At 42.3% G+C, this 17,947-nt stretch overlaps 1 protein-coding gene and 1 long non-coding RNA gene across 3 annotated transcripts in view; one reads left to right on the forward strand and one right to left on the reverse strand.

Annotated features, from left to right (window-relative positions):
• AMPD3 (adenosine monophosphate deaminase 3) overlaps positions 1 to 14,786 on the reverse strand; it is a 32,479-nt gene extending 17,693 nt beyond the window's left edge. The window contains exons 1-6 of one of the 2 annotated variants that reach the window (XM_064657327.1): positions 14,567 to 14,786; positions 11,161 to 11,386; positions 8,535 to 8,730; positions 7,924 to 8,089; positions 5,349 to 5,568; positions 3,228 to 3,357 (exon numbers count right to left, since the gene is read on the reverse strand). In XM_064657327.1, the coding sequence (XP_064513397.1) occupies positions 3,228 to 3,357; positions 5,349 to 5,568; positions 7,924 to 8,089; positions 8,535 to 8,730; positions 11,161 to 11,381 (933 nt within the window). In that variant the 5' untranslated portion in view covers positions 11,382 to 11,386; positions 14,567 to 14,786. Of the gene's footprint in view, positions 1 to 3,227; positions 3,358 to 5,348; positions 5,569 to 7,923; positions 8,090 to 8,534; positions 8,731 to 11,160; positions 11,387 to 14,145; positions 14,362 to 14,566 lie in introns of those variants that run through there. The other variant, XM_064657326.1, reaches the window with a different exon arrangement.
• Positions 9,855 to 17,222, forward strand: LOC135415520 (uncharacterized). Its single transcript, XR_010431169.1, has 3 exons — positions 9,855 to 10,327; positions 13,009 to 13,157; positions 15,810 to 17,222. It is a non-coding gene; the product is annotated as an uncharacterized LOC135415520 (long non-coding RNA).
• Positions 17,223 to 17,947: the final 725 nt, after the last annotated feature.

Consider the following 17,947-nt stretch of genomic DNA (forward strand, 5'->3'; position numbering starts at 1 on the left):
GTCTAACCAATAGTTACTTCAAAAAATCAGTTGCAAGAGCCTAAATGCAAACAGTGAGTCACAGCAGCAGCCGGCTATTGCAATACAGCCTTCAGCAGGGCTGGGGGAGACACTCCAGCAGCTGCCTTCTTCCACACCCAGTTCCCCAGCCCCAGCCAAAGCTCTGCTGCCACACAAGGCTGGGCACCTGAGGGAGCCTACAGGCAGGAGAATGTGACATGCAAGGGTCACTGCTAGGACATATCCCCTCAGGTCTGGTTTGCTGACACTACACAGAGAAAGAACATCGGAAGAGGCTTAGGCTGTAATTGTTTCATCTTCAGAAAATTATATCGAAGCTATTTGCAGCGAAGGAAACCTCCTGCAATTAGCAATATTTTAGTAAAATTAAAATAATACTCACGTGTAGGTCCTTTATTTGAAGGTATAGTTCAGCTAAAAAAATTAACTGTCTGCTCTGAATTATCTGAGGCTGTTGGGCACAGAGGTGTTTTGGAAGCTCAAAGAAAAACCCTCACCTACTTGCTTTGGAGAGCAAGACACTCTGGTACCCAAAGGTTAAAACCCAATTCTGAGTTTGTCTGCCATAGAGCTAAACTCTTATTCCTTAATTTCTTCCCTAGTACAGGAGTTATGTGGAGAATGTGTGTTGACTGCACTTTGCTGTGCATCAGCTGGAGGACATGGGAGAGCCCTGCTGATGGCACACTCAAGGGTCTTCTCTAAAGTCAGCACTGTCCCACATAGACAGTTGTCCACCTCCTGTGGGGAGCCAAGTGGAGCCAGCCACACTGCCTTACCACCTGTGGATTCTTGCCTGTCTAGAGAAATATGTGCATCTCTATTAAAGCACAATTTTCCAGGTCCATCTTGATCAAAACATATCTTTGGTTGCACTCTGGTTAAGTTCAATACAGAAGATATACACATACACAGGATTTATGAAATAGGTCAACTCACTGGAGGAAAACTCCTATTAAATCTATTAAATCAGGGAAAAAAAAGGAGGGGGAGAGGGCAGGGGAAAAAAACCCAGTAACCTTTGGTTGTCATGCCAGCAATTAATCCTGGCCAGCTTTCTACTGTACCTTCCTAAATGCAGTAATACATGTTCACTGACTGACCTTGCCACTGCATTCACAACTGTTCTAATTTTGACATTTTCCACCAGTTACTTTGGCTCTTTTATACAAGCAGACAAGATTTTACCAGGATCTCCACACTAGTGTCTGAGGGGTGTGATAGACAACTTCACCAACCCTTTTGGAAGGTGAAGCTTGTTTCTTGCTTTCCTCGTGAGCAGTATGCACTGTCTAGGATTGACTAACACAGAGACAACTTGAAAACATAGGCCAAGAAGTGTTGCTTTCAAAAGTTTCACTACTGATACTGTTATTAGGGAGGAACCACCTCAGGGAAGTTACAGTTTCAAACATTACTTGGGTTAGCAAGAGATACGAAAAAAGATTATTTAGGGGCTTACAGGAACTCTGTCTTTCCTGAGTGCTTCAGAAAAATACTACTTGTAACCTTGCTTCATAAAAATACTTTGAGCAAGATTAACTCTGTGCAGCAAGAATTTTTAAAGCAGTAACTGGCAGTAGAAATGATCTCTGGCAGAGGACAGCAAGCTTGTTCCTGCTCTCTTGAATGTGGGTGTTGCCAGAGGGGAAGCAATGCACATTTTGTGCTTTTGAACAGCATGAATCCATTTGTAGATGGACTTATTTAACAGTATATAATTAAAAAATAATTAAGATACACCCAGAGACATTGGACAATTGCTTTTAAATCAAAAGCTGAACTTAGCAAGTACAATCCTGTTAATTACAACTTCTCAGCAATCAAACTGATTGTGGGAGTTACCCGACCCACACCTCTGTCCTCTGTGTGTGTCAGTCACCATGTGTTTTATTATTAAAGTCCCTGTCAGCTAGTGAAGTGTTTTATCTGAATGTGGCACAAGGAAGTATCTTGTCCAGGGTTATGTCAATTTAGGAGCTGAGTCTCTGCCACTTGAGCCCTGCTTGAGTGAATTAGCTGACAGATCCTCCCATCCCTACACTTAACAGATGGAAGTGTGCAATGCATTAGAATCTACCTGACAGCTCATCTGCTTCTACCCTTGTGATGGCCACTGGAACAGCCACCAGGCACTTTTGTTTAGCAGATTTTGTCTTTGACAGTTTGTTATCACAACAGTAACAAGCGTTCAGTAGGCAGCAAGCACACTGAACACTACAGGGAAAAGCCAAGAGGACTTTTTTGTGTACTAGCACTAACCAAAACCTAACGAGAAGGATTAGTAAACCCTGAAGCTACAAAATAAGGATTGCCATTTCCACTTGCATAAAGAAACAATGCAAAATGGACCTGAAGTGGTTAAAAACACCAGCAACAATTACTGCTTTGTGAAGAAATCTCACCTATCAAACCGAAGCTTTATCGCTTCAGTAACTTCCTCTTCACTTCAGGAGAGGGAAGCAAAGGAAGCAGCCTAACACTGTTGCTTCCACGCTTTGAAGAGAACACAGTTCCCATGGGTGTGAATATGACAGGAAATTAAATCAGCTCCTTGATTCCCTACCTGTCTCCTAATTACATCCCAGTGTATCTCAGAGGCAGCCAAGACTATGACTCAAATAACAATCTTTTTACTTAATATTTCACAGACTTTCTGTACCAGACACTGGTGGCAGCATGAACCCTCAGTTCAGTTTCTGTGGGAGGCCTTTTGACATGTATTTAAATATCTATTTTCAATATGAAGTGCAATAATTACCTAAAATCTATACAGCTGTTCCTACTACAGTCTGGTAGGATTTACCTACATGAAAGCAGAAAAATGCACTTGACTGTCTTTAAGTGAGTTCATTAAAATTAATTAAACCTCCACGTGGATATTTTTATACATAATCCAAGTGAGCTGCATTTGATTAACTCTGTTTCACTGCTTTAAAGCAATCTACATACAATTAAGCCCCTTTGATTCTGAATAAGTAAACAAATTAGTTTAGCATAATCCATTTAACCCATTTACATTCAAGTTAATTTTCCTGGAGTGTTCCCATGTAGAAAAATGTTAATATTCTTAAAATAACTTAATTCTATTGAGTGGTATGCACACACCACTTCATGCATATCATCTACACCTCCCATAAGAAAGGCAAAATTGCTGCAACTCCTACTAAAAACAATGTCATGCCTTTAATCCTTTTCACACTTACCTTTCTCACGTTATAAAAGTCTCGATGGGGATTACTCTTTAGTTCTTTAAATTCTGACATTTCATTTAACATCTCATGTAAACTAAATTTAGACTCTAAAAAGTTAAGCCTCCGGTGACAATATGTTTTTCTGCAAAAGAAAACACAAAAATTAGCTGTGACTTAAAACTACTTGTATTTTAAGTCGAGAAAGAACATTGAAGTTTTTGCAGTAAAATCCTCAAAATTTATTTGCTTTTTCAATTGAATATGAGAAGTCAAGACAAGATGCGATATACTTTCATTTTTTTATGCCTTAAGAACACCTATATTGTGTGGAAATACCTTTTTTTCCCCACAATAATTTCTTGTGCCCTTTTTAGAAAGTCATGCTGTTTTGCTCCTGCTTGCCTACTCAGAGCTCTGCCTTCACTTTCATCTTCTGTCATGTTTCTCATTCTATTTTTAACCAATGACACGGTTTTTCTCTTCACCATCTGTCAATTCATATTGACTCCACAATATTTTGGTAGCACTATTAATGTAATAGCCTTCTTTCTCCTGCTTTATTGTTGGCAGTCTCTCCTCAATGGGACACAAATCCCATTATGGTTTTGAAAGTCCGATTCAAGCATGGTCTCACTTTATCCCACACTGTTTGCCCACTGCAGGAAATCTTTGTTGGGTTATATTATTATCCAAGAGACCAGAAGCCTGAGGAGTAGGGGTGAGATTTCATCAATTTACCAGCAGCAAAGATTAAAGAACAGTGGTTCTTGATCTCCAAGCGGCCCCATGTGTGATGGGCATAACTGAGAGAAGAGCACTTGCTGCAAACAGGGAAACAATACCGTAAGAAGAGCTTATGAAACAGGATTACTGGAAAGACCTTTTTCTTTTGGTTTCTGCATATTTATCAGAGAGTGGGAATCAGCCTGCAAAAGCTTACTGTGAAGAAGTGAAAGGACCAGATGATGGCTCCTACATTGCCAAAGGTGCTGAGTATTCTAACTTGTCCTACCAAGGCCCTTCTTACTTATGGCTTCCTGTTAAGACTGTTAACAGTTAACTTAAACCTTAGAAGACAAAAGAAGGGTCTTCAGCACGACTTTTGTTTTGAGTTTTTCCTCCTTGTCCTTTTATTGTCTCATTATCTGTCCCCTGGAATATAACCCACTGGAACTGGAAATGCATTTATCCATTGCATACTGTATCCAAAGCCTACTCAAGCTAGCACAGAGTTGGAGCAGGGGTGTTGATAATGCTGGCAGAAGCACAGGGTTTTGCTCTTGAAAAAGGGCCTAGGGAATGGGACAGGTCTGTTTAGCCCATGTGCTCTGCCACTATCAAAGCAAAAGGCAGACAGACGGACACAGGTGTCAGACACAGACTCGAGGGGGAAAGAAGGCATCAGGTGTGACCAACTGTTCACATTGGCAGTGGTGATCTCTTCAAGGCAGAAGGACTCGGAATGCAGTGCTGGCAGAGAGGGCAAACAGCTCAGAACAGTCTGGGTTCCTGATTAGTTCCACCCTAAAATGGATTCTTTTCCTTTCCCAGTGCTGAGGCCACGCTGTTTCCCAGCCCCAGCTGGGAAGTAAGCTTAAAAACTGGATGCACATGCTTTTATTATGCACTGGGCAAGGACACTGCTTTGTCATGAGTGTGTCTGTAGTGACTGTACTAGACTAGTATATTTCCAAGAGACTTTTTTAGAGACTTCCCAGGAATTTGATGGTTCTGGGATATTTCAGGACCTATTTTGATTGTGCAGGCACGAGGCAGTTTTGCAGCATATGAGCAGTTATTTCACATGTGGAAGAAATTGGAAGTTTCAGTTCCCATGCTTCCAGAAGTTTGGGTCAGATTTGACTTGAATGCAAACATTTGACCTATTTCTTGCTGTTAACTGCTTCTTGTTTTGCCATGGTTGATGCAAAGACACCAAAGAAATTAAATATAGCCATATGTGGCATCGTATTTCCTCCTTTTAAGTTCTTCCACGATGCATTAATGCTCAAGAAAGGCAAAACAAAACATTACTGAGTATGCTGAGGACTTAAGTATCCCAAAAGAGAGAAGTACTAAACTAAAGGCAACCAGCAGCCTGAAAGGGCAGAGAATAACAAAAGAGAAACATACGTTGGACCATCTGCAATCAGAGCAAGAACGTGGCTCAAGTCAAGGGTGTAGGTCTCTAGGTCAGGATACGGCAAACTCCGAGGCTCATTGAGTTCCATCATTTCCTTGTTATCATAAACAAAGGGAATGCCACCTTTCAGCTTGATAACATAATCCAAGTTGTCTGGAGCATCATCAAGATTGTAAGGATCTTCATTTTCTTCTGGGGGTGAATGGAAATCTGAAAATAAATTTACATTACATTTAGAAGAAATAACCTACCTAAAAGGCAAAACAATTACAAAAAAGAACTTTCTGCTTCTATAATGCTTCATTTCCAGCAGATCTTCATACTTTCATTAAAATCACATTTTCAGTTACTATAAAAGATCTGCTGTTACAACACAGCTTGATTCTGACAGGCTTGAACGGCAGTCCCTTTCTAAATTAAGTGCCTATCTTAATTCAAATGTCATATATTATAAGAGTTCTCTTCTGAACCAATGTACACACAGATTTAGTGCTATTCTTTATAACATACGATGGAACGATTTTCAAAATGAGCCTGCAGAAGTGTTTAAACTAGGATGGTTGAAAAGTACAGTTGAGATTTTCAAACAATAAAATAGTTGTTGACTTCATACCCACCTTCATTATCTGCTTTTCAGCTTCTGACTCACTGTAGCAATTTTGGAAGTTTGTATTTAACCACATGGTAATGCAGGTGTTCCCACAGTGAGAACAGCAGTCAGGAAAGAATAAGCTGTGCCTTACTGCTTCACCTCTGCCCTCTCAACTGCCCTCACCACTTCCTCTTGACCATCAGTGAATGTGCCTCACTCATGGCTGAGAACAAAATAACTGAAACACTGGGGACTTCTCCCTCTCATCAAAGCAGTGGCCGGTTGGCAGGTTTTGGAGGGGCCTGTTTAATCAGTTGGTTCTGTTGTGCTTTGATTGGAGTTTTTCAGTTTGTGGGAGTTTGTTTGTGTTTGATTGTGTGGTGTTTTGGGTGGGTTGTTTTTTTTTTGGTTGGTTGGTTGGCTGGGTTCTTTTTGTGATGATGATCTTGTTTGAGGTTTTTTTAATAAAACCTTTTTTTTTTTCAGTTGCTTTCGAATAGAAGCAAGAGGCATAGAAGCCAAAGACAGTACAACACAACTCTAGTTTTTCCCTTGACCAGAATCAGAAAGTACCAGAAGCATGGTTGGGATTTGTTCAGCACAGTTTTGTAATGCCTTTACAAAATGACGATTTTCTTTTCCTAAGAATCAAGTAAACACACATCCTTCTGTCTAGGAGATTCAGCTCATGTGAACTCAAACATTATCGCTCATGTTCGTGAGCATACATCGCTTCTTTTACAATATCTTACTAATGCAACTAGCACAAAATAGGCTTCTTGACTACATTTATGTCAACTGAACTATGTTCTTTGGCTCAGTCTTATCAGTTTTACCTGCTCAGTTAAGCCAAGACAGAAAAGTAATTAACCAGTCCTTTTATTGACCCAGAGCACCTGAACATATGTTAAAAACTGATGCCACTCTTATCTCTGATATTCGTAACTATCTAGCTCAAACTTGTGCTAATTAAGATACTGTGTAATGAGATTGGTGTTGTATGTTTGAAACCATAACTGTAAAAAAGTTATAATGTAATAATAGCCTGGAAATATCTCCCTGGCAGCTGTTCCAAAATATTCCTGTCGTGAATATTCAGTATACTGTCCTCTTTACACTCTTACTGGATAAAAACCACTTGAAAACACATTCATTCACCCTCTTTCAACCACTGAGCCAGAAGGTAATTGATTCAAAATGTCACTTTGTGGCTGAGAATAAACTGCCAGCAATGTGGACACATGTGCAGTGGCACATCTGTACAGACCAAAGGTGGCTCCTCACAGGCTAACCCAAAACCGAGCAGCACAAACAGCTGAACGCACAAGCAAAGCTTTCACGACACAACCCACCTAAGTGACAAATATAGTTTGTGACATACAGTGGGGGAATATGTTCAACCTAATAAGCCTTGTTGAGAGATGAGAGTTTATCTATCCAGGCAGAATGCCCAACAAATATGACTACACAGCTTCCAGCTTTGACCTGGCAACTGTACCCTGCCTGTGAAATTCCTGACTCAGGGCTTGCTAACTGGCATATCTGTATCATGCTTCCATTTACGATGTAGATAAACTCATCATCCCTTTTATGCCTTAGTTCTGTGTGCCAAGATGAGGAGGAATGACTTTTCCCTTTAAACCATACCCATGTAGCTTTTTCCTGTGGGAACACAAGTGTACTACTTAACATCCCATTTGCTGCGAGAAGAAAATAATCAATGAGAGTCTAGAATGGGTTTTTAAGTTTTGACAGCTTCAAAGTTTCAGATTAGACCCAGGATTTATAACTCAGGTCTGTCAGTGATTCTCCACTCACTAACAGAACAAATTACAGAGGCAAAGACACTCCGAAGAGATCACCACAAAAATCCAACTTCCCTTTACTACAGCAGTGCACGGGTTTAATTCTGTATTTTAAAATAATTTTGAAATTTTTAGAATATAATTCCCTGTTTTAAAAAGGACATTGACCTGGGCACACTTCATCTTCAACCTTCCATTTTTCATCCCTCATGCTGCACAGGTACTGAGAGGTTGTCCTCGGGAAGCGATGGTAGGCAAGGCGGGAATACTTTTCTCGAATGAGAAGAGCTTTCACCAGGCTCTTGGCAGCTTGTTCATAGTCATCAACTGTCACCTGAAAGGAAAACCCGGATAAATACTGACAAAAATAAAACAGCCCTGTTAGCAACAAACCAAATCCACGCCAGTGACAAGGAGACTGAATTCCCAGAAGTATCAGTGTATGACCATAAGGATCTGGCCCCAGGTGTCAGGAAGCCAGTGATAGAAGCAGAACCTAAATACCATAGGCAAAACAACACACATGATTTTTTTTCTTCCTACCATACATTACCCATTTGTTGAGTATCTGATTATGTTTTTACCCAATATATTATTATAAAGAGTATAAAACAACCTGACCTGGACTTTAACCGTTTTACAAATCACTGCATCCACAAAGCAATTTAGAGTTTGTTGCAGAAAACCATCATATATTGGCATTTTATACTTCATATACATATATGGGATTTTCTTTTCCCCCTCTTGATATAGAAAGGGGAAAACCAATGGTTTCTTACCCCTGCACAGTAGTCCCCACTAATTGAAACTCTCTGGAATTCTGGTACATCATATGGCACTTGGACTGGCACAAAAGCACTTGGAAGAACTGGTGTTGCTGGAGACAGGACAGGATTGGCCGGCGGTGCTTTCCATTCCTGAGATGGAATTTGTAATGACAAAGACTGGGATCGAATCATCTTGAAACTTTTCTTCCTAGGAATTCATGGTATAAGACATAAAATAAGCCATGGTATAAACCACTAAATACACTGGAAAACTGACCACATCAAAGAAGTCACTCCCTAGGAAATTTTACAAATTAAATTTCTCACACCACAGAAAAAATGTCGGTCCCAAAAGTATTTGTGCTTTTAGCTTTTTCCTATTGACATTTCCCACGATATACAGTACACACAACTGCACTTACCCTCCACGTGAATCCAATATGCCATAATTTATTTACAACCACCCTAAGATGCTCTAAGGTTTTTGTTTCACTTCTTACAAATTCAGTTTCAGCAAGTCACTGTACAGAAGGAAAACGTGATCACTGTGCTCACTTCAGTAAGAGTCAATTCTTAGAGACTGGCAGCATCAGAATTTGTGAAGTATGAGACAGAAACAAGTGAATGTTACCTATGGTAAATCTCTTAAGTTATCATGCTGCTACACACTCTTCTCATTCTTCCCAAAACAGCAAGACTTAAATCTCATCTAGCTGTCAGACAAGACTATGCATCAAAATGTCACATATTCAGTTAAACTTGTAAGAAAAACAAGGAGCACCTAGTTATACCTTAGGCAGTGTTTGATGAGATTGGAGCAAAAGGCTGATGTTGTTTATCACAGTGATAACATAGTATGGCTTTCATATGTGAGTCTTTTCCTCCCCTCAGGAGGAACTCCCATGAATTTAAAAACGTTGCCCTTTCTCAGCAAAACTGTGATAGATGTGCACCTCAGATAAACCAGCTGAAAAAAGAATGCTGTGGTTTTTTCAGTGAAGTAATTGTAATGCCTGAAGTGGAGTTTTGAAATATCTCTGAAGATTTAATTCATTTTCCTTACTCGGTTTAAATGTATTTAAATGTATTTTAAATACTCATATAATAAATAAACATAGTAGAAAATAGTCCCTAATTTTATAAATTAGATACTAAAACCTTAAAATATCAGTAAGAAGCACTAACAGAGAAAAAGGAACACTGGCATACTCTCTGAAAGTTGCATATTACTTCTTAAGAATAAGAACATGCAGTGCTGGTACAATTAACATCCTATAACCAAATTCCATGTTCTTCAGTACTTGTAGCCCTCTTGATATTAGTATGAAATTCTTGGTAACATTGATCAACTGCAGCTGAAAACAACACAAGTTGTACTGGTGTCACTGTCCTCTACTATGCATCAGTCCTGCAGGACAGGGATGAATACTTGTTCTGTTCCCACATGTAAACAATATACATATAATATCCTGCTTCCCACAGCTAAACTTGTACAAAACTTCAGTTTGTTTGAGAGAACATATTTCCACGAGACAATTCCCCAAATTAAAGTAAAACTTATTGGTTCAGGAGGAAAGATATACCAAACATTTGCTTGAATGAAAACATCTGCTTTTTCCCTTCTGTGCCTGTTTATGTCTATGAACATGCCAACTGGGAAACCCACTTGCACAATTCAAAAACCAGAAGTCTCAGCCTGTATCATCAGTGAGTCATACCTTAATTTAACTAAATTGACTCTTCTCCCTTCTGTTCCAGAAATATGATTCCCAGTGTTGCCCAACTGACTGCGTGCAGCTAACCAGGTACATGTGTTTAGTATCACTTTCAAAGGCTTTCTTGTTTGCCTGCTTTTTGAAGAGTCTGTACACGTCCACCCCATTTGGTGTCAGGCTGCTGCTGGGCTCACGTGGCTCCAGGAACAGCCCAGCAGTCCTCTGAAGGGAAGACATGGGAACAGCCTGACATCAGGGGAAGGCTGCCTCTCTCACAGAAGAAAAATCATAAACCAAAGCAAGTTTGGCTTCATTAGAGTCCTGGATAAACCAGAGGTAGAATGCAATTTATTTTGTTTTAATGTGCACTTCTATGGCTGGCAGTGGTTAGATTTTCTCTCTGTGAGTAAAGGAAACCTACGAATAACCTCATTATGCCAATACCACTTTGCACCTTCTCCCTTGATCTTAAATGTAATGTCTTGGCTTTCATCTATTTTTACAGAGACAAAAAGAAATATCATGCCACTGTCATTTTCTGTGTGTTAAAATTTTCCATTTCTCTTAATGAAACTAGAATAAGGTGAGGGGAGTGTTTCTTTTTCTGACTCTTCTTACATTAAAGAGTCTTAGGGTTGTGTTCATTTCTACCCAGCTGTGCTGTTTGGTAAACTTGCATGAGCAATATCTGTGCTATTGCTGGAAACACAGCTGAGAGAAGCTCACCAGTCCAAGCTCCCTAGGGCCCAGCCCCACACCTTCTCCCTGGGACAGAGGGACATCACACAGCTGCCCCAGGTACCTGCTGTTCACCTGTCTCCTCAAGTAATAAGAGGCAGAATGTTATTTCCCAGGTATTTCAATATTAACTCAACCTTATTTAAAAAGTTATTTTCCACTAAGAAAGCAACTACTGAACAAACCTTTTAGCTGTTTCCAGGGACTGCTGTTCTGCCAGTTCCTTCTGCAGTTCCCTTTCCTTGGCCTCCTTCTGCCCAATAGGGCAGTCCTCAGGCACAGTGAAGAGTGACAGTGCATCTTTGCTGTCTTCTTCCCGCAGAACTTTAGCAAAGACCTTCTCTGCCAGAAGTCGCACGTGCTCGTCAACCTCCGAGATGTTCAGCTTTGGAAACTGTCGGGGCATCTCGGCTGGGAAGGGAGATAGGTGACAAAGTTATAGCTACAGGAATGCAGATATGAGGGAGACTGGGCTTTTTTTCAGAGCTTAGGGCGAAAGCAGAACAAAGGAGAATGCATAATTTAAACTAGTATGCAGCACGCAAGTACCACGGATATCCACTCCACTTTTGAAGCCATGCTAGTTTTCACACCAGGAACTCCTCAGTATGTCCACAAAAATTCCTAAGAAACGTATGTAGAGCTGTGCCAATAGATTCCACTTCCTTGCACAATCAGACAGGCTATTATCTGTGATGTAGTGCACACTCAGCTGTATGTACTTGCACTGAACGTGGAAATCGCATTCACTCAGTTGCCTGACTTCTTCCTTGCTCAGCAACTTCAAACCAACAGGCAAGTTAGAAAAGAAGGTTGCACATTTCTACCAAACCCCATCCCTTCCACAAATCAGTAAGTCACAGAGCTGCTGTGAAGTAAAATAGTTGCAGAACAGGAGCAAATATGCTGTAGTTAACTCCGTGACTTTTTTCCGTTCGTTTTTAGCAGTTCATATCTTGCTTTTGAATGCATGTGGAAGCAGATAGGATATGGACTTTCATTTCTGCTTGGCATTTAAATAGTATTTTTCAAAAAGAAAACGTTTTATACTTTAAATTTTTAAATAGCCTTTCATCACAAAACACTTCCATTTTTTTCCAACGTCACTACTAAAACACCATCTTTAGAGTTTCTTCTGTAGTTTCCTGGCTTTATTTTTATTCTGTTTTCATACAACGGAGAAGGTGAATTTTAACATAACTTGTAGCATTCCACAGGGAAAAAATACAGTGCTGGTAAGCTACTGACCAACATTATTTATTACGTACTGTAATGCTTTCTGAGTGCCTTCAGTATGATGGAGTTTGTAACAAATAAGATTAAATTCTTATTACATAAGTTAAAAATAGCAACGAACATGTCACAACAAATGGATCCAAGCACTGCCAGAATGTGAAGTCTGGGTCCAAAACTGGAATTTCAGAATCCTTTTTGGTTACAAAAAGGGAAACATATTCAGTAAGACAGTGTTCATTAAGTAACGACATATGCTGGAAGTCAGCACAGAGCGTGGCAGTTTTTTATCACTCCAGGCACAACTTATCAGGGCCCCCATTACAATTTTTCTGTAGGCATGCTGCAGGTTTCACATGCTGACATGTGATCCTTTCGATACGTGAGCCCCTTTTCAGCCTAAAAGACTCTAATTAATGTTTACTTGTTTTCACAGTTGTTTTCGGAGCAGTGTTGCTTTTATTCTAAAAGCCAATATAGTGTAAAAAAATTGGTAAAACTTATATTGGACCATAACGTGGCAATTTAGTGATCACTTACATTACTTGGCATTCTTATTTTGTAAGAACCAATTCACAGCCCAGTGGAAAAGCATGGTGGGTGTTAAAAGAACTGTGGATCTGACTCTGTGCCGGTTTTCTGCCTGCAGAGCACTTGTTTTTTAATCAGTATCAAGTCCTCATAAAATCCAGTATTACTACAGAAGAAATTTAAAAATGCATTCATGTTTAGCTGAATGATGACAATGCACTACAATGCCTCAGAAGCATCCAAACTTAGATTCACTTTCTCCATTTCAGCCCTCAATGAAGTCATAGCAGTCTTTCCACTGACCCCAATGAACACAGCTGTCAGCAACAGTACCTGCCTCACATGCTGCTGCCAGCAGGAAGGGCCTTTGGGGCCACTTCAGCCGGGCAAAAACTGTCTTTGTGGCTACTGAACTACCGTAAGAGTTCTAGCAATGCTAGTTCAAAGTGAAATAATAATGTTTCTGCTGCTGCTAAATCAGCAATTTAAATATTTTCGGTACTAGCAGGAAAAAAAAAAAAATCAGTGGGCTGTATGTTCATCATTGGCTGAACATTTTTCTAGTCTAAAGGAACTTTTTCCTAGAGCATTGTGATCAGAACCAGAAAAGCAGCAGGAAACATACTGCATGAGAAATGATACTGTATTTTAAATCCTTACAATAAGGCAGTGAGAAGGCAGAAAGTACAGACATAAGTACAAACCTCTACTGATCAAAGTTTTTTTTTCTTACTCCATTCTCCACTCAAGCACAACAGAAAAAGGCATAAAACAGTTTGAAAGGTAGGGTCAGCCACATCACTGCTAGGTCATGCCACTGAAATGAGTCTAATAAACCTAAAATAGTCATAAGGCACTTCGTGCAATACTCGTGCAAGCTGTGCCATCCCGAACTGGAAAAGGGATGAAGCCCTTGTATCCAAGTATCCTTCTATAGAAGTGCTGTCCTTTGCCCAAGGTGAACGACAACTACACATCTTAATGGGATGGGGAAGGGCAGGAATGCCCTCCAGTAAATGCTCTTTTGCTAAATATCTCTGTCTCACAGAAAAGCTGCTTTGGGTGCTCTTTAGCTCTGCACCTTTGCGGAAGAAGAGAAACCTATTTCCCCTGAAGCAAGCCGCATTAAAAAAAAAAAAAAAAAAAAGCGATGGAATGATTACTTAAAAAGCAATTATCGAGCAGGAATTTAATGGGCTTGCATACATAAGAAGCACACGCCGCGAAAGCCGCCGCCGCCCCCGATCCCCCGCGGGCAGCGCCGGGCGCCGCATCCCCGGGCAGGTGGGGCCGGGCCCGCGGGCGCCGCCGCCGCAGGAGCCCCGCGCGGGTCCGTCCCCGCCGGGGCGGCGGCCACCAAGGTCACCATCACCGCCCCCGCCCCGGGCAGCCCGGCGGGCACTTACCGAGCGGCCCGGGCAGAGCCATGCCGGGGCCGCGCCGGGCCCCGCACCGGGGCTCCCGCCGCCCGGAGAGACGCCGCCGGGAGCCGCCGGCGGAGGAGAGGGAGGAGGAGGAGGCGGAGGGAGGAGCCGCTCCCGCCAGATGCCGCCGCTCCCGCTGCCGCATCCACCCGCCGGCCGCCCCGGTACCGCAGTGCCGCGCCGGCCCTGCCCCGGCCCTTTATGGCCCCGGGCGGAGCGGCCCCCTCGCCGCCGCTGCCTCCGCCGCAGGTGGGGCGGGCAGGGGTGCAGCCCCCGCCGGGCGAGGCTCCGGCCCCAGGGCCGCCCCCCGCGCCCTGCCCGCGGCCCCGGGGGGGCTGCGCTGCCCGGCCCGGCCCCGCCCCGGTACGGGGGGCGAGCGGCGGGCGGGGCGCCCCGTCCCTACCTCGGTGCGGGGTCTCCGGGAGGACGCGGCGCTTCGGGCTCCGGCTGCACCTGTGGCGGGGCAGGGACGGCGCCTCCCCCGCGGGGCCGCGGCCTCGGCGGGAGCCGGAGGAGCGGAGGGAAGTCTGCTTGTTCCCTTCCCCGGCCCCTTCCCCTTCGGCGGCTTCGAGGCAGAAGTGGCCCTGTCACATGTCCCCCGGCCGGCGCGGCGGGGAAGGAGGGCGGGAGGGGAAGGAGGGACGGAGGGAGGGAGCTGCCGCCCGGCCCACCTCAGCCCGCCCGGGCTCGCCTCAGCGGTGCCGCCTTCCCGGGCGCCTCTTTCAAAACTCCTCAAAAGGCGCTTTAATGCAGAAAAACTTTGGTTCGAGAGCAGAACATCGCGAGGCTGGTGCGGAGGTGACAGCCGAGGGGTGTGCTGGCCATGTGTCCCCACAAGAAGTGTTTTCAGCGGTGTCCGCCCTTCAGCGGAGCAACGCGGTTGAGGCGCTCGTCTATATTTAAAAAGTAAGAAAAAAACCCGCCAAACCCCGAAAAACTTAGTGGGTAAATAGCCCAAGGCAAATAACTGAAGCTCAAAACAAGCGTGACTCAGTAGGTATGAGGATATTAATATGTGAAATATTTTGACCTTATTTTGAGAGGTTCTGGGCCCCAAAGCTGAAAACTTTAGGCACATGTTTGATAAGTTTTGGTTACAATACTTGGAGTCCAGTCTGAAGACATTTAGGTATAAAAGTATCTTTATGATGCAGGGAGGCACTGGGAATGAAGTGAGTGAAGAACAAGGTACTTTCTGTAAAAAGACAATCGGGGTAAAGGTAGATCTGCCAAAACGTGAGGGATCAGGTAGTTCTGTGTCCCCCCAGCTTGGTAAGCATAGAAATGCTCCATTCATAAACCTCAGGGGATTTTGGCTTCAGAAACTCCTTTACTTCACGCAGCTAGTGAAAACACGGAAATGAAAAGAAAGGAGGTGACCATACCAAGTCTGAGTTGCAAAGAAGACCGGATATTTTGACTCTTTTCACTGGTATCAGCACAATCACCATCATATGCTCGTAAAAAAGGCTAAGGATTATGGCCCCAGCTGTTGTATGAGACGTGCACCAATCCAAAGCATTCGAAAATGAGTCAGCCGTAATAATAATAAAATTTTTTAGAACAGCATTAATGCTACAAAAATAGGCATTGTTTCTTAGCTTGAGAAAAAAGACTTATGCTGCGTGTACGTGTTTCTCCCACAGTCACTCTGAATGTCTTCATCAGCTGCTGCCGGCTACACCCAGACGAGCCAAACACCACCCGGAAAACCGCATTCTGGAAGTGTCTGTGTGTGACTCACGGCTGCCCTGCCCACTTGATACGTGAGTAAAGAACACCTGTTGCTGCTGCCCATTCAGTGCACCCCTTGATTGCTGAGCTGTTAGTGCTGCATCCTCTCTCCCAAGCACCTGCCTGAACTTGCCCAAACTTGCCTGCTGTCGTTTGCCTGGCAGTCTGGGCTCCTTGCTGTCCCTCTAATCGTAACTGTGCCCTGCCTGCTGGACTCAGGTATCCCACGGCTTCTCTTCTCAGCTTGACAAATGGGGCTTGCCTCCACGCTTGATTTAATCTGCCTTCTGTGGGATGCAAGAGCCTGGAATAGTTCCCTCTTGTGCTGACTTCCTGCCAACCGCAGTGAAAAAAATAACGGTCTCGGAGATAACTGTGTTTCTGCAGTTTTCTTTCATGAAAAGGGACAGCTCCGTATTCCCCTAGTGAAGAAAGCCTTGCAGTGTGAGTTCACATATTACAGAAACCAGAGAATTAACACGGAAATGAGACCTTAGAAATGCCTTAATAAAAAAAAAAAAAACACTTCTATGGGCACTGAAGTGCAAATCCGTAAGGATATAGGACACTTTTTCTAGGTAACCACGAGTATTTAAATGAGCTTTCCTTTTGTAACAAGCTGGAAACTCTTAAAGGCAAACTGAGATCATAACTTAGTAAATGCATCTGTAGTAATTGAAGCATTCAAAAGATACTATTGCAAGATTTGTAATAAGAGCAGGATGGATTGTAAGAATAGGCTAATGGTAATAAATTAACGAGAAAATACTTCAAGTCCTCCCACATTTTGCAGCAGCAATTACTATGACCAGTAATTTTACAAGCTGTGTTCAAAACATACATTTGACTGGTGGGTCCAGTTTCCTGTCCCATCTCTGCTCTCCTAACGAACAATTCACATGTATCTTTGGGGAATGGAAGTACCATTAAGCTGACAGCAATGAAATAGCATATTTTGAACACAGATGTTGTTGTACTCTTCCATTGGCACCTGCAAACCATACAGCATTAAACTTTGCATCCAGACTTAGAACACCTCATGATTACAGTCAACACCTTGTTAAACATGTGCCCTCTGCCCCATGAAGGAGTCTTTCTGCCAGTCCAGTTTGTGGGTAGGCTATACTTTTATACAACATACTGAAAGTAGTGCAAGTGTCTCCATAGTTATTTCAAATGTTGTGATTCCCATTGCAAAATGTCAGTACTTTCTGAAGCCATCTGGGTGTTAGTTCTCTTCTTTTGTGTAACAAGCACTACTTCTCTCAGGTAAACTTTGCTATACAAGAAAAAAGTTATCCACTTCCTTTTACCACAAAGTTACAGCTGATCACATTTATTTATATGATTTTTTTTAAAAAAGTCTGTATTTCTCTTGTGTCTTCAGCTTGTTTTAAGCCTTATTTAGAGCTTACTCTTGTGGTGACAGTATGATTGTTCCAGCACACATGGTATTGGACTGCTCTTTTGCAGTCAGTCTATTTTAACAAAAGGAAATGCAATAAAAGTTTTAAATTCCAGCATTTACTGAGGAATGCAATAAAATAATAAAAAAGCCCTAAACATACATTATTACATTATTAACAATTATTTTTAGAAACAGACAAATCTTGTCTGGGAGATGATTAAAGCTGGAATGAGTACTCATCCAAATGGTCTCTCATTTTCACTTGAGATTGTTTCAGCTGTAATAACATACTGCTTTCATTTGAATGGTGCCTTAAAAGCTAATGGAATTTGAATTCATTTTGCAAATAGTTTCACATAACTGACTGTGATATTGATAACAACAAAACAACTAATGGATCAAATGAAATATTTCAATCTATAACGTAGCCATTAGTGGCACCCAAGCAATATTGGACCTGGTACTTGCTTTTCTGATCTTCAATCAGTTCAGTTAATGATATGCTTGGAGCACATGCATTTACTTATTGAAGACTTACTGATATTCCAACAGCAAAAAACCCCATGGTTAAATGAAGTTATCTCCAAAAGCCAGAGGGGAGGTTTGTGCCAAATGTGAAATGTAGATGAATGGCATTATCAA

This window comes from Pseudopipra pipra, chromosome 6, assembly GCF_036250125.1.
Source record: "Pseudopipra pipra isolate bDixPip1 chromosome 6, bDixPip1.hap1, whole genome shotgun sequence".
In the NCBI taxonomy this organism is placed as follows: domain Eukaryota; kingdom Metazoa; phylum Chordata; class Aves; order Passeriformes; family Pipridae; genus Pseudopipra; species Pseudopipra pipra.